Raw genomic sequence first — 24,645 nt, forward strand, 5'->3', positions numbered from 1 at the left:
TTTGGAACTACCGGATAGTAGGGTTTAATTTAAACCAAATCAATGACTCTTTCTAATAATTGATTCGGATAATGATTTTCGGTTGCGGAATCCGAATCAACTCGTAAACTCGATCATATATTAATTAAATAAAAAAATTAAATATATATATGTCTTTTAATATGTTTAGATTTTAATGTCCTTAGTGTTTAATATGTTTGAATTTTAATGTGTTTTTTAATGTATTTAGTATTTAACATATTTAGATAATTTTTATTAATATTACATGTTTATTGTACTTACAAAATTTTTAAGATAAAAATTTGTTTTTTTATGAATATTTGTTTCATCGAATACCCAATTACCTGAATCGAACGAATCTATTTTTAATTAGTTTGATTTGATTCGTGTGCACACACAAAAAAACACAAATTTAAACCAAACCAAACCAAATCAATAATAATTTAATTAGTTTGATTCTAATTTCACCTTAAATCGGAATCAACCCGACTCTTGTTTACCCCTAATTTTCGTGATGACATGAATGGGGTGAAGGTAATTTCATTGCTTTTGGCTCTGTGGGTTTTGCCACTTATATCTATCAGAATTATCTTGATGATTCAAAAGCAAGAAAAAGACAAGCCCTTGAACCGAAATCACGCAATGATTCTTCATGTTGAGACTAATTAATTAGGAAACAACCAAAGATGCAATTAAATGACCCTTTTAGTTTTGGTTTTGAATCATTCGGTGCAGGTCATGGTTGCTTTAGATTTTACAGCAGGAGTTAGTATAGTTATATGGTTCTTGATCATTGTAGATTTTGATCTATATTTCATTTAGCTTCTAATAAATGTAAAGCTTATACTTTGTTTCTCAGTTAATTTATTTTAAAGTGCTCTTTCTTGGATGCTTTTGGTAATAAATTGAAATAGAAACTCGGTGATTTTTTTGGAAATGTCCAAAAGAAACGGAATTTCTTATGTTAAATCTTGTAAAGTTATTTATTCTTCCCACATTTAATGGGTTGACTTTATGGGCAAAATTACAAATGATGATGATACACAAATAAAAGGACCAATTCCAAAAAACCTAACTGAACAATTCGAAATAAAAATGTATTTAAACCTTAGCTTTCAACATTATATTTGTTTGGTTAGGATCTTTGAGACATATATACAGATACACAAATATATATATATATATATATATATATATATATATATAAAGATACATAAATTTTATAATGTGTTTGATAATAATATACAAGATACACATGTATAAATTAAATGTCAATTTTATCTTTTATGTCATATGTATTGGTAATTTCAAAAATAATCAAGAATAAAAATGTCAAAATTTGTGTCATATTTCCTATATATTATGTTTTCGTATCTCAGTTTTACGGAGGAATACTAAATACATGTATTTTGTGTCATCGTATTCATCTAAATCTGTGTTTCAGCAAACAAATAATAAATGTGTACCATCATGTCTAACAATTAGTGTCGATATCTCAACAAATACAGCCGATATAACATACATTCTCCAAAAGCAATATGCCAAATACTCCATCAGTACTCCCAACAATGTCCCAACCTCAGATTGACCATATGTGTCCTAATTGATGGGCATTCGCCTTTAATGTTATATATAGCACACATTCTCTCATAAGCAATATGCCAAACTACAGTATATATAAAAATCGAGTACTCGATTTACTTGTTAAAGAACCCACAGTAAAAGACTCCATCAGTACTCCCAACAAGATATGTTCCAACCTCAGATTGATAACATACAGGTGTGCCAACTACGTCAATTTGGCAGGTGTGTCTTAGGAAAAAAAATATTATGTAATGCTAATGAATATTAATGCCAATGAGTATTGATTCGCTGACAATACAATAACATAAGAATGAACACTTTACAACAATAATTCTTTAGTGTTGCTAGACTAGGATGGATTTAACTGTTCTCTATTATTTGATTGAATATTTCTGATATTTAGATGCTTAAAAATAGTAGTTGTTTTATCATTTGATATTTTTATGTTCTTCCAATCTCATTAAATTATTTGATGGCAATACAATTAACCACTTTACAATCAAGGATCTTTAGTGTTGATGGATTGACGTAGACATGGATTCAACTGTTCTCTGTAGACATTTGTTTGATTTTTAGATTTTAAAAGTGCATAATGCGATATTTGAAGATAGCAGCTACTTTATCATTTGGTATTCTCCAACTCTTCCAATCTTATTGAGTCATTTGATCTACTTTATCATTTGGTATTCTCCAACTCTTCTAATCTTATTGAGTCATTTGATGACAATACAATGACATAAGAATTAACTACTACTCTACAGCTAAAGATCTTCAGTGTTGTAGATTGACGTAGGTTACAATGGATTCAGCTGTTCTCTGTTATTTAATTGGAGAAATCTGTTTTGATTTTTAGATGCTTTGAAGAGAATAGCTGCTTTATCATTTGCCATTTGACTGTTCTACCAATTTTGTTTAACCATTTATGTTGTGCAGAGAGGAACCAAAACAACCTTTAGCCAAAAATATCAAACGATCTTCAGTGTTGGTGGATTCACGTAAGCTAAGATGGATTCATTTGTTCTCTGTTATTTGATTGGAAACATCTGTCAGATTTTGATTAGATACTTGAAGACAACAGCCGCTTTAACATTCCGCATTTTCCTGCTCTGCCAATCTTATTTAATTAGTTATATTGCGCAAAAGAACAAAAACAACCTTTTAGGCGAAAATATCAAAGGATTTCCAGTATTTGTGGATTGACGTAATCCAAAGGAATTTAGCTGCTATCTTTGACTAGACACATCTGACTGCCAATCTTATTTAATTAGTTATATTGCGCAAAAGAACAAAAACAACCTTTTAGGCGAAAATAGCAAAAGATTTCCGGTATTTATGGATTGACGTAATCTAAAGGAATTTAACTACTATCTTTGACTAGACACATCTGTCAGATTCTGATTCAGATGTTTGAACTTTGAAGACAACGATTGGAATTTTTCTGTTCTACCAATTTTATTTAGCCATTTGTGTTGCGTAAAAAGGAATCAAAACAACTATTTAGATAAAAAATATCATGCAATATCAATGTGTACTGATTTACAAGATAAGGAAATATATATATATATATATATATATATTTAAATTTAAAAATAAATATAAAATAATATATTATAAAATAAAAAATTATATTTTTTAAATTTTTGTTTTAGAAACCAGAGAAATTAATTATTAAAAATGATCATTTTTTATCAATATTATTAAAATTAATTTATAAATGTTTAAAAATATGAAAGATAAAAATATAAAAGATAATGTTATTTTTTTTATTTTATTTTTTTGTTGAAGGTGCTCCTTTTTTCTATTTTGTTTTTATGTGTCTTTATTTTGTTTTTGACTTTTCTTTTTTTTTCATCTCTGTTAACTATTTTTATTAAGTTGTATTTTTTTTAAATTAATAAAATATTTTTTAGTCAAATTTAATATTAAAATAATATAAATAATTATCTTAAAATAAATATTTAAATAATTAATTTAATATTTTAAACAATAAATTTATATAATTTAAAAATAAAAAGTTAAATATAAATAAACTTTATAATAAATAACTTAATTCTAAATTAATTAAAAAGAACGAGTGTACTCAAATTTATTCTATATATATTCAAAATATTTTTTTATATAAAATAATATTTTTTAGTTTGGTGTGTATACTTGTACCAATAGTCCAATATATTCTCTATACGAGTACATTGCTAAAAACAAACAAAATACTCATGCAATATGACATCTCTGTAGTCTCTTAGATAGTAAATTTTCTAGGCTTGTTTACTAACAAGTTTGTATGACCCATAAATTTTCAATCATCCTTATTCTATTGTTAAAAACTTGAGATTGAAATATTAAGATGACAAATAACAAATAGCATCAATATCTATGACAACCTTAAGCATTAATATGACCTAAGACATAAAAACATGTAAACAAGCTGTTTTTTTTTTTTTTTTACATAAACAACAAAGCTTGTTTAAAAGGATCTTTTGTCCTCTCAAATGCCAGTTGCCCGAAGCAATCTGCAAAAGAAATTCTCATAAGAAGGGAAGTAAAATATGGTAAACTTCACTCATAACTTGTCATATTAACTCATGAAATGGATCAAATCATATATGGTAAACTTCACTCATAACTTGTCATATTAACTCATGAAATGGATCAAATCATATATGTTACGTTTGGAGATAATCCCTAGACATCTCATTTGGAGATAAAATATTTTGTTTAAAACATGAATTTAATTCCTAATCACATGTTTAGGCTGAAAAAATAAATAAAAAATAATCTAAAAACATATTTATCTATTTAAAAAAGAATTATCCATGTCCAAATATTACCAGAGTCCTCCAGAATAAGCTTTTCTTAAAAGAAAAAATTTCTTTGTTTTTCTACTGTTATTTATATCATGTCTCAAAACCCAAATTTTCATATTCAATATATTCAACTATTTTACCCGATTCTCATATATATATAATAAAAGAAACTTATCCCATGCGGGGCACAACTAATTTACCTTTAAAACTTCAATAATAAAAATGGAGTTAGATAAGTATTCGAAAAGACGATGATTATATGTATCACCTCTGATATATTATATATTTACACAGGGGGAGAAAGGTGTTTATGTAAATATAATGACTCGAAATATAAACTACGAAAAACAAAAAAGGGCTAAAAGGAAAAGTGGGCGCAGCAACTGGTTGAGTTGATTGAGATCTTGGTTTCCTTGGAGTGAACCCTTGGCTTGAAGCTAAAGCATCCACTTGCATGGCCTGATATTCCTCATCATTTGCTGACTTCTTACTCCTTTGTCCTATTCATCATACAACCCAAACAAAACCATCTTTCCATTAAAAAAAAAAAAACCGAAGAAATTAAAAACTAAAAAAATAAAAACCTAAAATCAACATATAACCCAAAAAAAAAAAAGAAAACACCATTTAACGAACAAGTGGTCCAGCGGTAAACAACGAACAGCTCACCCAAAATTCTAATTATTTTTTTCAAGATATTTCATATGATTTCAATGATTTTGAGCAGCTGCCCTTTGTGCGTCCTTCTCAAACCCCAAGGACCTGATCTTAAGCTGAAGCTCAGCAACAGCTGTCAAGAAAGTAACCGCCTGATCTGCCCTCAATATCTGCAGCACATTTAATGCCGTATTTGTCCTCAGTTCATCCGCACTTGTCACAACGCTCTCCATTGCCGCACGAAGCTCGCTTGGAGGACCTTCATCTGCTTCTCTTTCTAATTCTCGGGCCTGCGTGGGCCTCGCGCGACTCAGACACGCCCTGCCATGGGTTCTCGCCGTATCAACGAGCGGCGGGCTTGCGAGGCTCTCGTGAGCCTTGGCCAGCTCGTCGTTGAGGTCTCTCTCCTTCATCCTCGTCTCCATGCTGAGCTGGCTCAGCCTGCGCCGTTGTTCGTTAGTCAAGTCGCGTACCGCCTGGTTCACGAGGTGGAATGCTTTTCCTGGCTTGAACCCGGCGATCCATAGGAACGACTTCTCCAAGGAACTGAACCACGGTGGCGAGAACACTAGGAAGATATCGCGTTGGGCGATTTTTGATTTCTCTTCGAAGTATTGCTCGTAGTGGCAGAGTACTCTGTTTATGAGTTCCATCTTATCGGAATCTCGGAGTCGATGACGGTTTTCCTGCGCAGTCAGAAGCTCTTGGTGGTAGTTTCTTTGGCGAACCATCCACTCTTCCAGGAAGGTAATGAACATCGCCGCATTCGCATCAGCCATTTGTGTTGTTCAAGAGACAGAGTATCAAATTCAATTATGGTGTAAGTGAAGTGAAGTTTGAAGAAAAGGAAGGTATGTGAGATTAGGCTTAGAAGGGAAGCATTGGCCAGAGAGCAGTAGTGGTTGGAATTTGAAGAGAACAAGGGTAATGACGAATACAGATTCATTTCATCATTTGGTAAGAGAAACAGGGGAAGAGGGGGAAAAAGGAGTGTTTTGTGTTATGTGTTGAGAGCACACAAGTGAGAGATACTTAAAGCATCAAATTACTTGGTGTGGTGGGGACTAGTTTCGGTGCAATTTGTCTTCACATGCTTTTGGTTTTGTTTTTGGGGTAAGTGTTGAATGAAGTCTTGATCACCTTGAAAAAAGAGAGGTGGCGCAAAGCGCTGAAAGTAAGGGGTAAGAGGTAAGAGGGGGGATGTGATTTTCAAGAGTTTGATGGGTAGTATTGGGTGGGCGATTGGGTTTATTATCACTATTTTGGGGGATTTTGGGATTTGAGATTTTGTATATCTAATTTACTATCTATCATGCTACATTAGAATATCATATTCTTTGTTGTTATTAGGGATGTTTATGGTGGGATGAAATCAGATTTATTTTGGTGCGAATCTAGATTTAAATATGGATAAAGTATCATTTTTATTTTTAATATTTGAGTTTTTTTTAAAATACTTTTAATATTTGATTTTTTAATTTATTCTTAATATATTTTATTTATTTAATTTTTATTTTTAATATTTTTAATTTGTATCAAAATTATTCTTAAATTTATTATTTTGTCTCTAAAAAATTATATAAAATTAATATTTAAGGATAATTTTAAGACAAATAAAAAATACTAAAACCAAAAATAAATAAAACTAAACGTAAGAATATGTTTTAAAAAAATATATAAATATTAAAGACAAAAATTAAAATAATTAAAATTTTCAAATAAAATAAAAACTTACTTGCATTCTATAATTTTATCTTTTTAACTAAACATTCCATAAAAATATTTGTTATTATCACATCTCTATTATTATTATTATTATTATTATTATTATTATTATTAGTAGTAGGTGAAACTAGTAATACCTGGTTCACGTTGCAATATCATCATAATATAATGCAAAAAAAAAAAATCCCAACAACATCACATATTGCATTAACAACTTCAATAATTTATGCATCATTCAATTAATTTTTAAAATAATTTTTAGCTCTTAGAATATTAAGAAATTACGAAATGTTAAAAAATTGAATATAATAAAAAAATTAAATATAAGATTTGATTGAAATTAAAATATAAATTGTGATTAAGTTTGTATAATATGTATTTGAGGGAGTGATGCTGTGGAGTGAAAGTTTATAAATTCGAAAGGTTGGAAGTCTATTGTTAATGTGGAATGACATATTATTTAAAATGAATAACTATTACAAAGGGGAGAAATAGTTATGTGGTTAAAGGAGTCCTGTTAAAAAATGAATTCAATTGTACTTTTTGTTTAATATATGGTGCTCATATTAGAATAGATAAACTGGCTATACAGAAAGAACTAAATTTTATAGTTGAACTATATCAAGTTTTGATATGTTATATGGGAGACTTTAATGAGGTTATTTAGATTAAAGAGAGAAAAAGTCAGGACAGATTAACAACATCGATAGAATATTTTAAGGCTTGAGTCCAAGATATGCAGTTAGTGAAATTACCGTTGAATGATCAAAAATTTACATAATTCAGAAGCTGCTCTTGCAGTAGTATTGATAGAGTTCTATTAAGTGTAGAATAGATTGAGGAGTTCCTAGAGATTCGATTAAAAGGTGGACCGAGAGGTTTGTCAAATCACTGTCCAATTATAGTTGAGAATTCCAAATTCAGAGGTGGACTACGATCTTTTCGAAACTTAGATTCTTAGTTTACACATGAGGATTTTTTAAGAATGGTTAGGGAGAAATCGAAAAATCTTGACTAAAAAAAGAATAAAAAAAAATTTTTTAAGTAGATCATCCATGAGCAATCAAAGAGGGACGATAACTGCATCCAATTTCTTGCGTTGCAGTTACCACGAGTACCATATTTTGCCAACCGGTCCGATATGCCATTAGTATTCTGATGGATCAACACAAAATGCAACTCTTAATTTTTATGGTTCTTAATCTCTACAATCTTTTGGAGAATAACTTTCTCTTCATGTTACATAGAAAAAGTTTCAATGACTTACAAGAAAGAACACATTTATTGAGTCTACTTCGCAGATAATATGATTGAAACCAATTTTTGAAGCCAACAATAATTTACACCAAATTTTATCTTTTAAAAATTTCTGTGTGAATGACACTCACACTAGACATCTTGCCAAATTTGTTATGGACTCAAAATTTGATTATTTAATTTAAAGAATTATATATAGAATAAATGGTGAATTTCGTCCTTAAAAGATCACTAATTTTTTAAATTGAACATCGAAATTTTTTTAATCAAATTGGTACTTCAATAAATTTAAGTTGGTCGCATTAGCTCTTCTATCGCTTCCATTGTTTATGGTGTCAGAATGAGAAAATAGCACGGAAGAAAAAGCAGGCTAAACTGAAAGAGAAAGCTAGAAAGAGTCGTCTGAAAAATAAGAAAAAAGTGTGTACATCAAGTTTCAAATGAGTTTTGCATCATGGAATGTTAGGGGGTTGGCGGGGATTGGCAAGTTAAGTATGGTTAAAACCTTTAGAAAGAAGTTCAATTTGCATATGCTTGGGTTGGTAGAGACAAAAAAAGAGATGGTAACTAAGTTTGATGTTATGCAGTTGTGGGGTAATGATGGGGCCGGGTGGGAGTTTGTGGAAGCGGAAGGGGCGTCTGGAGGGCTGTTGTTGATGTGGGATATGACAGTGTTTAAATCAAGTAACTGTTATAAGGGTGGTAGATGGTTATGTGTGGATGGAGTGATGTTAAAGAATAATTTTCGGTGTGCGTTCTGCTTAGTGTATGATGAGCATGATCGAGAGAGTAAGCTCGTTGTGTGGGGAAGAGTTGAGCTTCTTGTCAGGCTTATGTCAAGTCCCTCTTTGTTTTATGGGGGACTTTAATGAGATTGTTCAAGTGGAGGAAAGGCGAGGATCTACTTCGTTGCCGAGATCTGCAGTAGAGTTTAGATCTTGGATTCACGATATGGAGCTCGTGGACCTAGCTTTACCTGATCGTCAGTTTACTTGGTTCAGAGGTCAGTCATGTAGTAGGCTTGATAGAGTGCTGGTTAGTTTGGAGTGGTTAGAAGAGTTTCCTGAAACAAGATTACGAGGAGGCCCAAGAGGTTTGTCAGACCATTGTCCCATAATTATGAATGTCACAAGGTTGGGATGGGGGCCAAGACCTTTTCGGAGCCTGGATGCGTGGTTTACTCACGAGGGATTTTTGAGAATGGTAAAGGAGGAGTGGAGATGCCTAGGGGAGATGCAGTTGATGGACAAGTTGAAGGCTTTGACGCTTCCACTGGGCAGGTGGCATAGAGAGAACTTTGGTAATTTGGATAGGAGGATAAATAATTTTGAAGAGGAGATCCGGAAAGTTGATGATTTGGTGAGCAATGGAGTTCATGATGGAACCATGGAGGCTAGAAGAAAGGCACTTGTGAGCGCTTGCAAAGTATGGTATGTCAGGAAGGAAATACATTGGAAGTAGATGTCACGATCCAGGCATGCTAAGGAGATGGATAAAAATACTAGATACTTCCACAACTTAGCCTCGACTCGGAGAAGGAGTAATCGAATTGATGCCTTAAGAATCCATGGACGCTTAGTGCGGAATCCAGCTCGAATCAAGATTGCTATACGGGACTTCTATAAGGAGCTGTACCACCAGGAGAAGTCACCAAATATTGGATTTCGGGAAGGCATGGTAAGAAGAATAAATGGGGACGAGGCAACAGAACTGGAACAGATACCGAGTGCGGAAGAAGTAAAATCTGCAGTGTGGGACTGTGAGTCAACAAAAGCTCTAGGATGCGATGGATATAACATGAACTTTATTAAGAGGTGTTGGGCAGAAGTTGGGAGGGAATTCACGGATGCAGTGTTGGGGTTCTTCCATTCAGCAGTGCTACCGGCGGGGTCAAACGTCACGTGGGTGGCGCTGGCACCAAAATTTGTTGGAGCTACAGTAATAAAGGATCTTCGACCGATCAGTATGGTGGGTTGTGTTTATAAGGTCATCTCTAAGGTGCTGGTTCGAAGGATGCGGAAGGTGATGCCGGACCTGGTAGGCGAGACTCAGACTGCTTTTGTACAGGGTAGGAAATTTCATGATGGGGCTTTGATTGCTTGTGAAACAGTGCACTGGCTAAGGTCAAGGAAAAGAAGCTCAGCGATAATTAAACTGGATTTTCAGAAGGCTTATGATAGGGTCAAATGGAGCTTTGTGGATTTAGTGCTGCAAAAGATGGGCTTTACAAAGGCAGTAGCAGAGAAATTGATTTCCTTACAAAGACGATTCTTGTAGAGTACAGAGGATGGGGGGAGCGGGATACCACTAGTGAAATGGGATGTAGTGATGGCCCCTAAAAAGGCAGGTGGGTTGGGAGTGGGAGATGCGGTGGTTCGAAATACAGCTCTTCTTTTCAAATGGTGGTGGAGGTTCTCGAAGGAGGAGTGTCTCTTATGAAAGAAAGTAGTGTGCTCTTGTAATAACATGAATCCGTCTGAGATGCTACATGGTCAACCTATTCCTTCAAGAGGGGGTCCGTGGAGAGACATTTGTCAGCTACAAATTCGAGAGCCACAAATCAGAGAGCAGATGATTAGAGGCTTGTCAATGGAAGTGGGAAACGGTAGAACGATCAGGTTCTGGGAAGATGACTGTTTAAATGGTGGTGTCTTGAAGGATTTGTTCCCTAGACTCTTCTCGGTTTCAAACCTTATAGGATCTGTTATAGGTGACTACGAGTTCTGGGATGGGTTAGAGTGGATATGGAGCTTTCAGTGGAGGCGACAGTTGTTCCAATGGGAGTTGGAACTCTTGAACCAACTCCATGAGAGACTGCGTTCAGTTAAGCTAGTAACAGAGAGAGATGATAGGGTGGTTTGGAAATTTGATAGAACTGGTATCTTCTCTACTAAATCCTTTGTGCAGGTCATGCAGGATGCAGTCCTTCCGGAGGAAGTAACAAGCTATAGCTTCACTAGTGCTATTTGGAGGGGTTTCGTCCCACCAAGAGTCGAATTATTTTCTTGGTTTGTTCTGATTGAGAAGGTGAATACCAAAGAACGACTGTGCAGATTAGGGGTCATTAACCCGCTTGATAATCTATGTGCCTTATGCGGTAAGTCTATTGTGTCTGCTTTTCATCTGTTTCTTGGGTGTGAGGTCACATGGCAGGTGTGGGGTGCTTGGCTTTATGCTCTTGGACGAGAATGGTCTGTCCCAGGTACACTAAAGCAACATTTTGAGAGCTGGACGACTGTTGCACCACGAAAGGATGAGAGAAAGAGGTGGTTGATTGGATTCTTTGCTGTAATCTGGACAATTTGGTTGGAAAGAAATAATCGGGTGTTCCAGAATAAAGGATTAGCAGTTCAGGAAATCACTAATAGGTCCTTTGTGTTTTCCAACGAGTGGATTGGTGGGGCATCCTTTGGTTGTTGATGGCAATGCCGAAGATGACTCGGGATTGCGCTACCTGTTTCAGTTATTAGTACTCTTTATTTTTAGTTGTACTTATGGCTTCTGAATTCTGTATGCTCCATCTTGTGTGTTGAGCTATTTATTTCAAAAAAAAAATACACACCTGAAAGTTCTAATTGATGTGATCAGTGTAGTATTACTTAACGTGTCACATTAGTAAATTTTAACGTTATTAATAATAAAAATGACGAAAAAACTAATGTGATTAATTTAAAATCTTTAAAAAATAAATTAATTTAAAAAATATTTTTAAAAATTAATTCAAAAAATAAATGTTATTTCAGAATTGGACTACTTACGCATTATATATATATCTCGTATTCTTTCGAGAAATTTCACCCGTCAGTACTAGAAATAAACAAATTTATTTACCATTTAACCAATTTAATGTTGATTCAAAATTAGATTTTATTAGCTATCTATTAAACAGTCAAATTTTAAAAACATACACTTTTATATATTTAAATAACATAACTTTATTTTGTTTAGCCCGTTGGAATTTATAACAGTAATGATGTGGTGGGGGCATTGTGACCCATGCAAGTGGCATGCAACCCTTAAAGTGCCGCCTTTTCAGGCATTCTTGGTTTCATGCCATGTAAGACAGAGAAGTGAAGGAAATGGAGCCGAATAAGAAAGAGAAAGTATAAAAATTAAGTGTTAGTAAACTCTTTCTTCTGTTGTGGCATCAAATATTTCCTCCACATCTGAATTTGCCATGAGGTGGATAATGAAGTGATGAACCTTCTATTTTAATGTATATCCCTATAGTTACGACTTTTTTTTGTAAAATACAAAGTAACTATTGAAAGTGTCATAATGTATAATATTTATATTACTACTATTTGATTTTTTATAAAATAGTAAATCCACAGAAAGAGCTACTTTGAATTCCAAATTGCCTTGGAACAAGGTAACACCTCTTTAGTCTAAATTAAATAATATACATCATTTAATGGACCGAAAACTAGGAAAAAAAAATAGATACCATTTCTGACCAAAGCCATCATGTATTCATGTCACATTTGTATTCATGATAGTCTTAAGATTCTATTTTTTAATAAATGTATATATATTGGATTGCCTTTAGCAATGTAAATAAATATCTTCTTATACAGATCATATTACCAAAGTATGAGAAACCGAAACTGAAAATATTATATAATGCTTTCCTAACTGAGAAGGAAAAGGAAAAGAGAAGAAAAAAAAAAAGACATTTTTCGTTTAATTGTTGATGCACATCCGATGATATCACTCAAAATTAATATGCTTGAATCATCAAAATTTGTTTTCACATGACTAGATTCCCCCTTGGCGGTGAACACATTAAAAGAAAATATTTTTAGGAAACTGGTTACTACTTACTAGATTCTTCAAAATTATATTTTATGAACAACACTAAGCAATTAGTTTTTTGAAAGAAAAATTCACACAAATGTAATAATATTACTAAGTAAACAAATAAACCCCATTATTTTATATAATAATATAATTACTGTAAATTTTATCGCATATTCTAGTTACAATTTTTTCTAATTTTATAATATTGTTTTTCTATTATATTACTGATTTAGTTAATTTATGTCTTAAAAACGTATTTTGATAGTATAATAATAATAATTTTTGAAATTTTTAATAAAATATTTTTTTATAATATCCTTACTATGAAAATAGCAAAATCCTATATTTTATAGGTAGCAAACTTTCCCTTTATGATTAAGAAGATAAACCTTCTGTTTTAACCAAGATTCTCCTCTGCAAAATGTAAAATAATAATAAAAGAGAAAGGGTCTTTGTTCTGTTCTTATCTTTGGGGCTAAGCATTAGCATAAGTTGTCCCCTACTTTTCTTCTTTTTTGGTACAGTTAACTTAGTTATAACCTTTTGATTAGAAAATTTAGTCACATGAACGACGTTTGTTTTGAGATATTGAGATAAATATTATGAGATTGAGATTTAATATTATATTTATTGGTTTAAAAATTGATATTAAAATTTATTTTTGTTCTTAAAATTTTAGTATTTTTATACTTTTAAAAAATAAAGATACAGAGACTAAAATTTTTAAAGACAAAAACTGAAATTTTAATAATATTTTATATTTAAAATATTCTCATTTAATTAATTAATTTTAATTTTATCTTTTGTACAAATTAAATTAGAGTTTCATTCTTACTTTAATTTCTGTCTTCCACTTCACACCAAATATCACACCAAACAAAATATTAAAATTTATTTCAATCTCTATTTCTTAATCTCTATCTCTCGATTTCAGTATCTATCTCTTTACCAAATGTTAACTTAAAAACACCGTCCCCACATGAAAGATACATTTATTTGTAACAGAAGACCAGGAAAAGATTTAACACAACAATAATAATTCATCTGACTTTTGTAAGCCATTGCATTCGGTAGAAGAAAGACTGAAGTTATATCTTTTATGACATCATTGGTTTGGTGTCCTTTAAGTGTGAGTGTGTGTGTGTGTGAGAGAGAGAGGCAGAGCAATCTATTATGTCAATCAAAAGAATAGTTACCAACATTAAATTGGTTGAATTAGTTGGACACTTGTTTTATCTTAAATTCTTAACCTATGATTGCTTTGATAGTAAGTAATTATATAGAATAAGATATAGTGGAAGAGAGAGATATCACAATAGGGAATTTTCCATCCACTAGAACGAAGTTAACCACTTAACCTAGCAAATCTTAGTTGGCTATAGTTATTTTATTCTATCGTTCAGATATTATAAATGAATATTGGAATATCTAATTTTATGAAGAAAAGAAAACAGTAATTCACATTCCAATCCTCCCCACTTTTTCTTTTGGTAGGAAAATGAGAAAAAACATTTTAACGATAGTGAATGCATTGGTGCATAATATTCCATCCTTTTTCATACTGTATTTCACTTTATTCATTATTTTTGTTTTAAGTAATGGAACTCATGAAAATTCCTTTTCCTTCCATCATATCCCTCATTTTCCACCAATCCAAACATAGGTTAACTAAGTTTTGTTTTATATATATATATATATATATATATATATATATATATATATATATATACTATTGCCAGAAATTTACTTAAGCGATTAGTGAATTAGGCTTAAATCTTTTAACCAATGTCTTTGAAGCCTTAGACCTCAATAGTAGTGATGCAATATATAATAAAATCCTTAAAAGGGAAGATGGACATTGCACTTAACTTCTGAATAAGGATGGTTAAAACATGAAGGCAGTTAGTTAACTAGGAGACAAAAATAAAAGCATGCGAAAGCATGAATTTGGTCTATTTCACCATTTTGGTGCCTCTTTGCTGAAAATCAGCAAATGTTAGCAATCATGAGGTCATGGGCACAAGGCAAGGATGGGAGGGAGAGCAATTTTGGAAGATTGAGCATATTCGAGTTATTTTGAGACTGCTAAAGAACAAACCATTTGTGTAACACAAAAGATGATGCCAAACTTGTCAATACCAACTACACAATTTGATTATTACTATAGTAGAATTCAACAAAGTTGACAGAACATTTTTTTACCATTAACAAACAAATGTAGTTTTCAGTAAATTCTGAGAACATAAGAGAATATATGAAAAAGAAAGATAAGTTATCCTCAGTCCTCACATAGATTCAAAAGGTATGAGATAAGACATGAACTTAGCTATGTAACATGTTCAATCCCTTTGAATATCAGCTAAAAACACTCCATCAAGTAGACCATGTACCAAAGGAAAGCCAAGGGAATAATCCTATCCCAAATTAAACCGACATAATTGAAATGGAATCACTAAAAAAAAGTAAAAAATCCAACCATATACACCATAGTAGTGTAAAAACTAGAGAATGCCTTACTTTTTTTAAATAAGCCAAAAACCTTTTAAGTCTGAACTTAGCAAAAAGAAACTGATGTAAATCCATGGGGCAACTCATGATTCCTAAAAATACCAAAAAGCCTCAAAGATATCAAATTAGGAGATTATTCTATCCTTTCAATAGTTGATTTTGAATCCTAGAGAATTAGAAAAGGTTGGGAAAGCCTAATCACAACATTTCCAGCTTAGTCACAACAGTATCCACAAATGAAAATAGATTAGAAACAAAGAATTAATTTTGTATTCTGTATTTTCTTTTAAAAGAACCAAAATCTGGTCATCTCAATGGAAATCCGAGGTCCATGCTACACCAACTGATCAACAGGATGGATAGCTAACTATCAATCTTTACACAAATTATTTAACAGCATAAGCATTATATTTACAATATCAAATATGACAACACAAACTTTCTACATTCTGTTCATTGGAGGAAGCGAATAATAGTGATTACTTGTATTACAAGAGACCACACAAGCGGGGCCTTGAACAAAACTGCCTTCCATTAGCTTTGAGAATTGCCATAACCCCAGCAGTTATTCCAGCACAGATTGCAGTAGACACGTACTGGTGCACATTTCGCCCAACTACAGCACGAACGAGAAAGCAGCCACACACGTTTATATTATCAGAGAATAAAATAAAATAAAAAAGCAAGAAAAGTGTGCTTCAAGGACAATTTATTAAGGTATAAGAAAGACAAGACTACTATACCTTGCTGAACCGTCAAGGTTGTTGCTGTCAAACCACCAATTATCAACGCTGATGTCACCGGGAGGAACTGCATGGTAAGAGTTTTCTTCGTAACATGTCAATTCCAATGCCAATGAAATATTGTTGTTTATGCCATAGATGAAGTGTAATATAGTTATCTATTCCCTACGATGCACAAATATTTCATTTTTGATGAACTATGTGAATTGTATGTGGATATGCATGAAATTGGACTTCCTTATTTGTGACCAATTGTTTTAACTAAAAATAATGTTTATTTTATCTATTATTTAGAACAATTGATCATATTTAAAAGGGTAAATTACATTAACTTCTTTGTGAAATATAGGAGTACCAAGTGTCAAATAACTTGTAACTCAAGGGAGGTTAGTGTATGCTTCGATAAATGAAGGAGTTTTGTGTGTCATATCACCAAACCTCAAGGGAAATCAATGTAATTTACTTCATTTAAATTAGCAATTGAAAAAATCAGCATAAATCTTTTATTAAGATGAATATCCAGTATCTATATAAATATACATTTAATATTTTATTTAATATATGTTGCCACTTGCCACCTTTATATCTTTTCTGAACTTATTATAGTTACATATCGTACCGTATCATATTCAATACTTGTATTTGTACTTGTGAGACAAAGTGTATTTCCAGAAACTGCATTCAAATTGTGCTGCAATGGCTTGTCAAAAATTGGTTAGTTCGGTTTTAGCCATGTGCATTATATTTCGGATGAATGAAGTTATGGTGAGTTTATTTCGACATTTTTTATCCAAAATAAAATACTTTTCGGATCAATCTTTTTTCAATTTCTGTCAAAGCTAAAACAAGCGGCTTAGAATTTTTTTAGCTATATACAAAAATTTATCAAATCATTTTTCACAAAAGTTGAAACAGATGCTCCTTAATTGCATAATAATGCATCAAGTTTTGTCATGTAGTCAAATCAGCATGGTCATCACATATATGTCAACCAAGATCCCCTTAAACCAAAACCATCTTGGGTACAAGGGGAGAACAAGGAAATTCTTAAGATGACAAGTTTATATCATCTGAAACCAACTTAGAGATATGATATGGTCTTTAAAATGCAATTTCCATTTTTCTCAATTCAATACAAAATTGAAGGATTGGGAGGGTTTGAAAATAGAGAGAGTAAGTCTTGATGCTACTTACAGAAAAAGGATCAAAGCCATTCTGCCCGATTGGAGAAAGACTGTTTCGATTGACAGTATAGTGGCCACTTATTAAATCCAAAGCATCCTGCATGAGATGTATGAAACTTGTCAAAACACGATCAAGATTGAGTGGAAGATTGTGAAAGACAAATGAACTTGCCTGTCGAATTCCATCATGGAAATTGTTTAAGTAATATCGTGAAAGTGCACTCATCCCATCTTTAATCATTCCGAATATTGTTTGCTTTCCATACCTGCAGCAAAATATTCCAAAATATATCTGTATCGGAAGGAAAAATAGGAAAAGAGAATTTCAATACAGAAGTGGTACGAGTACTAGTAGTAGTAGTAGTATTTCTCATACCTCACTATGTCCCCTTTGAGGGCATGAGTCCCAGTATACTCGAGGCTTATTTCATCACCTTGTTCCGCCCACACTAAATATAAGAAATAGAATTCAAATAAGCAGGACAGTAATTCTAGAAAGACTAGAAGTTATCAAGGAATCCCTTACATGCTCTATACTTTCCATATTCTTCATCAAACATAGAAATGCACTCAGAAGGACTAAGCACCCCAATCCTCTGCAACTGTAGATTTAAGGCTTTCTGGGCCAGATAGCACTACAAATAGAGTAAAGACGGTCAAAACAATTGTCATATGTAAGCAAGTTCAAATCTTAGCAATTAATTAATCAATTATCAGCAAACCTGAGTAACATTTGTTCGATCAAGGGAATCAACACAGTTTGATCTAATAACTCCTTTCTGCTCCTCTAGTACATTTCCTTCTCTATCTATCAAGAAGTATCTGCTCAGCTGAAACAGCAGCGATTAAGAATCTGAACTATAGATTGCCAGCTTATCTGGGCTGTGGAAACTACCTATTTAACCCCCCCCCCCCCCCCTTTTTCTCTTTTTTCTGTAATCACCTTTGTTTCTCAGCATCCTCAGAGATTTGGTCATACAGGATTTCCAGATTATCAAAGTTTGAGTCCTTACAGTGGCCATGGAAATCAAATGGCACATATCTGCAGTAATCCATGTGTAAAAAAAAAAGGTTAAAAGAAAATATGATACAAAATAATCATCTCACCACAAAGATACAGTTTCTATTATACAATCAGAAGGAAATTCCATCATCACTAGAGCAATAAGTTTATGAGGAGAAAAGGATTCAACATTATCACCTCACGTTTGGCACATTTTTCATTTCAGCAGCATATGCTGCACTTAATTGACCTTCTTCGCCATGCTACAACAGTAAAATTAACAAAATATTGTTAAAAAGATAATACATAAAGTATCATGCACTTAGAAGGGGAAAATGGCAGCAGAGACTGGATGACGATTATGATTTAACTTCTAGGACATGATAAACCAAACTAAGCCAGTCCTTTTCCTGAATTCCCTGCATAAACTTTTGTAGGGAACAGAAAAGGGTGCTGAAAAATATGGAAATATTTAAACATGATATGATACAAAAGTCCCTTAACCAGCAACCAGTTTGAACCAAAACAGAAAGCTAAAGACATTCTTATCCAATCATGAATATCTTTGCCTCACAAGCATCAAGAAGCAGCAACATATATTTCGAATCACACTAGATCCGAAATAAATTTGTGACATTTTCATGGCTTAGAGTAGGAGGGGTACAGCTATAACTATACTTTTTCGGTTAGATCAATTGCTATTATCTCTCCGTATCTTTGTGATAGATCACTGAAATGACGCTCCACTACAAGTGGCTGAAGCACATGCGAAGGAGGAAAAAAAAGAAAAAGTTATTAGTATAAACCTCTTGTAGAACAATTGGAGTGAAAGCATCATCAAGAATAGAAATTTACCGTTTGCTCATGTTTAATGACACTAAGGTGTGGTTTATAGCTTAGATCAACAATCTGCTCCCACAGTAGAGGAATCGAGCCTCGAACCTGCAAAACAATTCGTTTAAGTACCAACTACAAACTAGAAGGTCAAAAAGTTGTTTGAAGATAAAAGGGTTTATATAGAAACTAGGATATCAAATGTCCATTAACCTTAGTTTCTTTTAAAATACTTGTTTACCTCCATACAACAAAAAACAAATGGTAAAGCTTTATATTCTTCAATTTGAATTAACTATATTTGAAGCTTTGGGCAAATATGACATTGAAAGTCCATCAGAAATATTTTAGAACATTTTATTTAAATGGACCTAACTTAACCATTCCCCTCCCCCCCCCCCCCCCCCCAAAAAAAAAAAACACTCAATCGGAAGATTGCCCAAGAAATTTAAAGCATGAAGTTTGCCTGATTGGACATTTGCTGGTGGCCCCACACAGCCACACCAAAGGATGGGCTCTCATATCATACTATAATAGATAAAATCAAACTCCACCCCAATAACTAGCTCAATGGGGAAGACTGAATATGCTATTATTATGAGCATTTCAACTATCTGCCTACCTAATACACGTTTTAAAATACTACATTACAACTCAGTAATATTGAAAGCATACATAACCATCTGTTTGAAGAAACTATTGAAAGAAATAACTGTAAGTTGATCAATGTATGATACCTGCAAAAATGAAGATCTGAATCGTTCAGTTTCAAGCAACTGTTCAGTTTCAATAAAATTGGCAGCATCACCTTCAAGGTTAGCTCCTCTTCTCCACATTCTTGTTCCTACACAACCATATTGCCATGTTTTAACAAGCTAAAATTTTATTATTTTGTTTATTGTTATAAGAAGAAAGCATCTTTGGCATATTGTACCTAGGCGTCGATTACATCTCCTCGAAACTAATGTTACCATCGCAAGTGAATCTTTTAGCTTCAGTTCTGCTACTTGGAAGCTTAAAACCACGTTAAGGTGGGATGTTATAGGATTTTGTATTGAATGCATTCTTACTAATTTTTACTATTTTATTTTACTAATGTTAATGAGAGAAACTTTATGCAGACAGCACGTGTGAGCTCACACACACACAACAGCACACTCAAACCTTACATACACATGGAAGGTGAAGGAAGGATATTTCCTTGTATTATGGGCACGATGAATCTGTCCAGCTGCAACCACAAAAACATTGAGAGTTAACGGGACGTGCCCTATAATCAAATTAAGAATGAGAAGACCATGTTCACTAAAACGTTGAAATACTCTCCATTTTGGTAAAAACAAAGACAATTTTCCTTCATAAAACATACAGTACAGACAAATTATCTAACCTTACACTCGATAAGCTCCTCTGAAAGATGTCTGTTCCAGATATATCTAGGGTCAGCCTGTAGTACAAAGTGGAAAAGGATACCAATATCTTTAGCAAGATTTTACTAATAAATAATTGAATTAAATGGTGCCATCAGGGACCAAGAGCATTTTCTTTGATCTTCCCTCTTCTAAATTAAATGAATGAAACTTCATGTGACATCTTAGAAAAAACTAATCAATGAAATAATAGATCAAAGTGAAGCATCTAAACAAAATGAAATAAGTTATACATGGAATTTCATCTGTAACGTACAACACAACTGAATTACACATGAATAACATGTTCATGGCAGAATGCTTCACTCTCAATAGAAATATGAAGAATACTTCAATTAAAAAGATATTGACTCAAGGATTGGACTCCGGATGACAACTATTTTGCAGAGATCAAGGATTATGTGGACAAACCTGCTTCCATAATGGCTTACTCATCCACCCTTCCACTAGCTTATTTCTTCTCTGCAAGCTGATGGATAAAATGAATTAAATCTTATGAACATCAATTTTGGAAAGATATCAATTGATGTGCTAATGATAATAACAAACTAGCAATTTAGATTATGTGATTCTTACTTCAACGTAATATCAGTTTCATACGAATAGTACAAACCCGGCGTTGACTCCACTATGTTCAATAGTGTCATGAAGTAAGCCTCATCCTTTTTCTGCGTAAAGTTATGCATATGAAACATACATATAAAACACTAATCACATGTATAAAATTGGAATGAAGCCTAAAAAACTTCTGACTAAATAAATTCTTACTTCCTGCCCAGTTGAAAACTTTAAAGCATCATTACAGGCAAGTACTCTCATAGACATCACACGATATACTGGATAGCCAAGGAAACTTCCAACTTCCTTGCAAGAGGTTATTACAACAACATACGTTCCTACACCAAGACACACATCATTGAGTCTCACTGAGTTAAAGCATGTAATGGTGATAGGGTAGTTTGGTTACTTCAGAAAAACAAATAGAATTAAAATGAAAATTAGTTCATCTCAATTATTATGATTATCTCATCATTGTTATTGATATCAATGGTCAAAACATGCATGACTAATTGACTATGTTGTATAGTTGTATGTATAAAGGATACCATTTTTTTTTTCACCGAAAACATTCAAGGTGGACAAAGATCCTCAAGGAGGATCAGGACAAAATTACATGTTAATAGCGGCAAATCAAGCATGGTCACATGCAAATATATGAATGAACACATGTAACAAATAAATTCAATTGCAAGTATAGAGCCTATCCATCCCCTTTTATCCGTTACTTCCTTGCATTAACGTATCTAGATAATCCAAAGATATACAAAAAAAAGTGACCGTGACAAGAGAAAGTATATAAGCAACTAAAGATAAATGCATATTGTACTTACCTACAACAAGTCTTATTGTTCCCACCACACCATAAATTGTTGATGTCCTTGAAGGACTTCCAGAGCATATCTCATCTGCAATTTCATTTTATTTTATTCAATCAAAATGAAATGAAATTAAGATGAAACAGTTAACTTCAAAAATGCCTATAGAGTTGGCATAACCGTAGCTGAAATACATAAGCAATCAAAAGCGAACAAAACCAAACCTCAGAACTCAAGAAGAAGTAACCTATAACTAAAATGTTCATAAATGTGAAATTGGGATATTCCATTGAATAATATCAGACAAGATATTTTCCTTCTTTACATGATAACAACCAACAACACTATGCTCTGCAATGAAATGATCTCGTTTGTTTCTAATTCAAAATAAATCAAGACAAAAAAAAAAAACACACACACACACACACACAACAACCGTAACAGAATATTTCCTGCATTTTCTTCACAACCAATTACGCAACAGCGAAACTAAACATTAAAAATTGTTCAGAAAAAAAAAAGAAAAAGAAAGAGATTAATACCATCAAGGAAATTGATGTTCCCATCGCGGCGGCTAATCCAGAAGCCTTGATTGGGCGATTGAAGGGATTTGATGACAAACTTGTCCTCGAATTCGTGCAATTCGAGTTCATGATCTAGCTTGAATCTCTCAGCTGAACCCACCAAAGAGGGTTCAATGTCCATTTTTTCAAAGGGGGCTGAGAGAAAACAAAGAACGATGTTTAATTAACAATCCAGAAAACGCAATTTAAGGTATTTATAATTTCATTTGGCCAATCATTAAAGCCTAAAGGATTTAATTTTGAGAAAGTTACACGTAACGCTACCAACTTATTTTGAAATTGGTGACAATTACCATATCAATCATGCTACGTCCGTTATTAAAATAAACATAAAATACATATTAAAATATAAATATATATTAAAAATGAAATAAATTATACATATATTTACATAAAAATAAATAATAATTAATTTTAATGATTAATTTTAATATATAAATAATATTTTTGTTATCATATACTTTCAATAATTAAAATTACATGGCCATAAATTAGTATAAGCATAAATAGAATACTTTATAAAATATAGGTGTTGCTAATATATTTTTCAAGAGTAAATTTTTAAAAGTAACATTTTTGTACATATACTCATCAAGTATGTATTAATTGTAACCGCGGTAAAAGTAACATTTTTTACACTTATTTATTAGTTTTTTAGTGGAGATTAATCTTTTAAAAGAAAATAATAATAATAAATAGTTTGATAGTTTACTTGTAAATTTATTTTACCCTTAAGAAGCTCTAACGTGTACGAAAATAGAAATAAAATAAAATAAAATGAGATAACTGTTATGGAAAGTGAAAAGTTAAAATGTTTTGGATTAGCTAAGCCACGTGTTGAAGGAGCAAGTAAGACCTTAATACCCAATTTCAGTAATTTTGTCCAATTGAATCTTTAGGCAAATCTAAGAACTTAAGAACAAAACTTAGCCTCATCTGATTTTGTCTATATTTAACTTGGAAGCTTTATATCGGGATTCTCTCGTCCCATACAATGACACAGCTTACAAGTAAGTAATGCGCCGGTCTATCTCTATCAACGATTATGGTCGTGGTTTTTTTTAGATAAATAAAATAAATATTAAATTTACACGCATGGAATACTGGATTAGTTTACGATTATTCCCTCATATTTCGTCTTGAACATTAACAAATTTCTTATAAATATATTTTGTCCTTAACATAGATAGGATAAGTAAAGAATAATTAATCATATATTTAGTTTGACAGAATAAGACGAGTAAATTTTTATAGTAGTTTTGAGATTTATGTAAATATGCAATATCGTCTTTAAGATATTGATTTTTTTATTGTAGTCTGCCAGATAGAGTTTTGAGCACTTATAATAGTCTCTGGACATATTTCTAATAATGAGTCATCACTAAAGTGCTGACGTGGTGACGTTTTGTCATGTTGGAGGGATCTAACGGCTAGTTGAGCTGGCAAATTTTTAATTTGTACACATATTGGTCCTTCCCATTATATTTAACCCTAAATCTCCAAATTTTCATAAAGTTTATCTCTTTTTTTTGTTCATCGCTCTCTTCTCATTCTTTCGTCTGGGCTCTTGCTTATGTCGATGATGGGTGATGGTAGCATGATGAGCGGATAATTTATACGCTTTTTGGCATTGTTTTTAGATAGTTTTTAGTAGGATCTAGCTACTTTTTAGTATATTTTTATTAGTTTTTAAGCAAAATTCACATTTCTGGAATTTAGTATGAGTTTGTGTATTTTTCTGTGATTTCAGGTATTTTCTGGCTGAAATTGAGGGACCTGAGCAAAAATCTGATTCAGAGGCTGAAAAAGGACTGCTGATGCTGTTGGATTCTGACCTCCCTGCACTCGAAATGGATTTTTCGGAGTTACAGAAACCCAAATGGCGCGCTCTTAATTGCGTTGGAAAGTAGACATCTTGGGCTTTCCAGCAATAGATAATAGTTCATACTTTACTCGAGTTTTGATGACGCAAACTGGCGTTCAAACGCCAACTTCCTGCCCTATTCTGGCGTTAAACGCCAGAAATAGGATACAAGTTGGAGTTAAACGCCCAAACTGGCTCCAAAGCTGGTGTTTAACTCCAAGAAAAGTCTCTATACATGAAAGTTTCAATGCTCAGCCCAAGCACACATCAAGTGGGCCCCGGAAGTAGATTT

At 32.6% G+C, this 24,645-nt stretch overlaps 3 protein-coding genes across 7 annotated transcripts; 1 reads left to right on the forward strand and 2 right to left on the reverse strand.

Annotated features, from left to right (window-relative positions):
• Positions 1-4,625: 4,625 nt before the first annotated feature.
• LOC112797050 (protein ZW2) lies at positions 4,626-6,432 on the reverse strand. Its single transcript, XM_025839797.3, has 2 exons — positions 5,058-6,432; positions 4,626-4,888 (listed from the first exon to the last, which is right to left on the reverse strand). The coding sequence occupies exon 1, from the start codon at positions 5,822-5,824 to the stop codon at positions 5,099-5,101; it is 726 nt and encodes a 241-aa protein (XP_025695582.1). The 5' UTR covers positions 5,825-6,432; the 3' UTR covers positions 4,626-4,888; positions 5,058-5,098.
• Positions 6,433-10,493: 4,061 nt separating this feature from the next.
• Positions 10,494-11,447, forward strand: LOC112795076 (uncharacterized). The gene has a single exon (XM_025837036.1). It carries the CDS (start codon positions 10,494-10,496, stop codon positions 11,445-11,447), a length of 954 nt encoding a protein of 317 aa, XP_025692821.1.
• Positions 11,448-15,582: 4,135 nt separating this feature from the next.
• Positions 15,583-22,725, reverse strand: LOC112797051 (phosphoinositide phosphatase SAC8). 5 transcript variants are annotated; one of them, XR_011881281.1, is made up of 21 exons: positions 22,448-22,725; positions 21,921-21,995; positions 21,298-21,425; positions 21,106-21,197; positions 20,941-20,998; positions 20,490-20,546; positions 20,297-20,330; positions 20,034-20,114; positions 19,837-19,943; positions 19,121-19,207; positions 18,944-19,021; positions 18,464-18,528; positions 18,206-18,304; positions 17,985-18,084; positions 17,789-17,897; positions 17,639-17,711; positions 17,435-17,528; positions 17,273-17,359; positions 16,698-16,769; positions 16,079-16,243; positions 15,583-15,951 (listed from the first exon to the last, which is right to left on the reverse strand). XR_011881281.1 is itself a non-coding variant. In XM_025839800.3 (21 exons), the coding sequence occupies exons 1-21, from the start codon at positions 22,608-22,610 to the stop codon at positions 15,824-15,826; spliced, it is 1,854 nt and encodes a 617-aa protein (XP_025695585.1). In that variant the 5' UTR covers positions 22,611-22,725; the 3' UTR covers positions 15,583-15,823. The 5 variants fall into 5 exon arrangements, 3 of the variants coding, with proteins under 3 accessions (XP_025695585.1, XP_025695583.1, XP_025695588.1); XR_011881280.1 differs by having other exon boundaries at positions 16,698-16,778; XM_025839800.3 differs by having other exon boundaries at positions 16,079-16,145.
• Positions 22,726-24,645: the final 1,920 nt, after the last annotated feature.

The sequence above is a fragment of the Arachis hypogaea genome, chromosome 4 (assembly GCF_003086295.3).
Source record: "Arachis hypogaea cultivar Tifrunner chromosome 4, arahy.Tifrunner.gnm2.J5K5, whole genome shotgun sequence".
Classification (NCBI taxonomy): Eukaryota; Viridiplantae; Streptophyta; class Magnoliopsida; order Fabales; family Fabaceae; genus Arachis; species Arachis hypogaea.

What these genes read in the sequence shown, in the direction of transcription:
- LOC112795076 (XM_025837036.1), top strand. Translation starts at nt 10,494, where the DNA reads ATGAATCCGTCTGAGATGCTACATGGTCAACCTATTCCTTCAAGAGGG.
- LOC112797050 (XM_025839797.3), bottom strand. Translation starts at nt 5,824, where the DNA reads ATGGCTGATGCGAATGCGGCGATGTTCATTACCTTCCTGGAAGAGTGG.
- LOC112797051 (XM_025839798.3), bottom strand. Translation starts at nt 22,610, where the DNA reads ATGGACATTGAACCCTCTTTGGTGGGTTCAGCTGAGAGATTCAAGCTA. An exon ending in GTAAGCCATTATGGAAGCAG is followed by an intron (nt 20,547 to 20,940) that starts GTTTGTCCACAT and finishes TTTGTACTACAG; the next exon opens with GCTGACCCTAGATATATCTG. An exon ending in AGGAGCTTATCGAGTGTAAG is followed by an intron (nt 20,331 to 20,489) that starts GTTAGATAATTT and finishes TTGTGGTTGCAG; the next exon opens with CTGGACAGATTCATCGTGCC.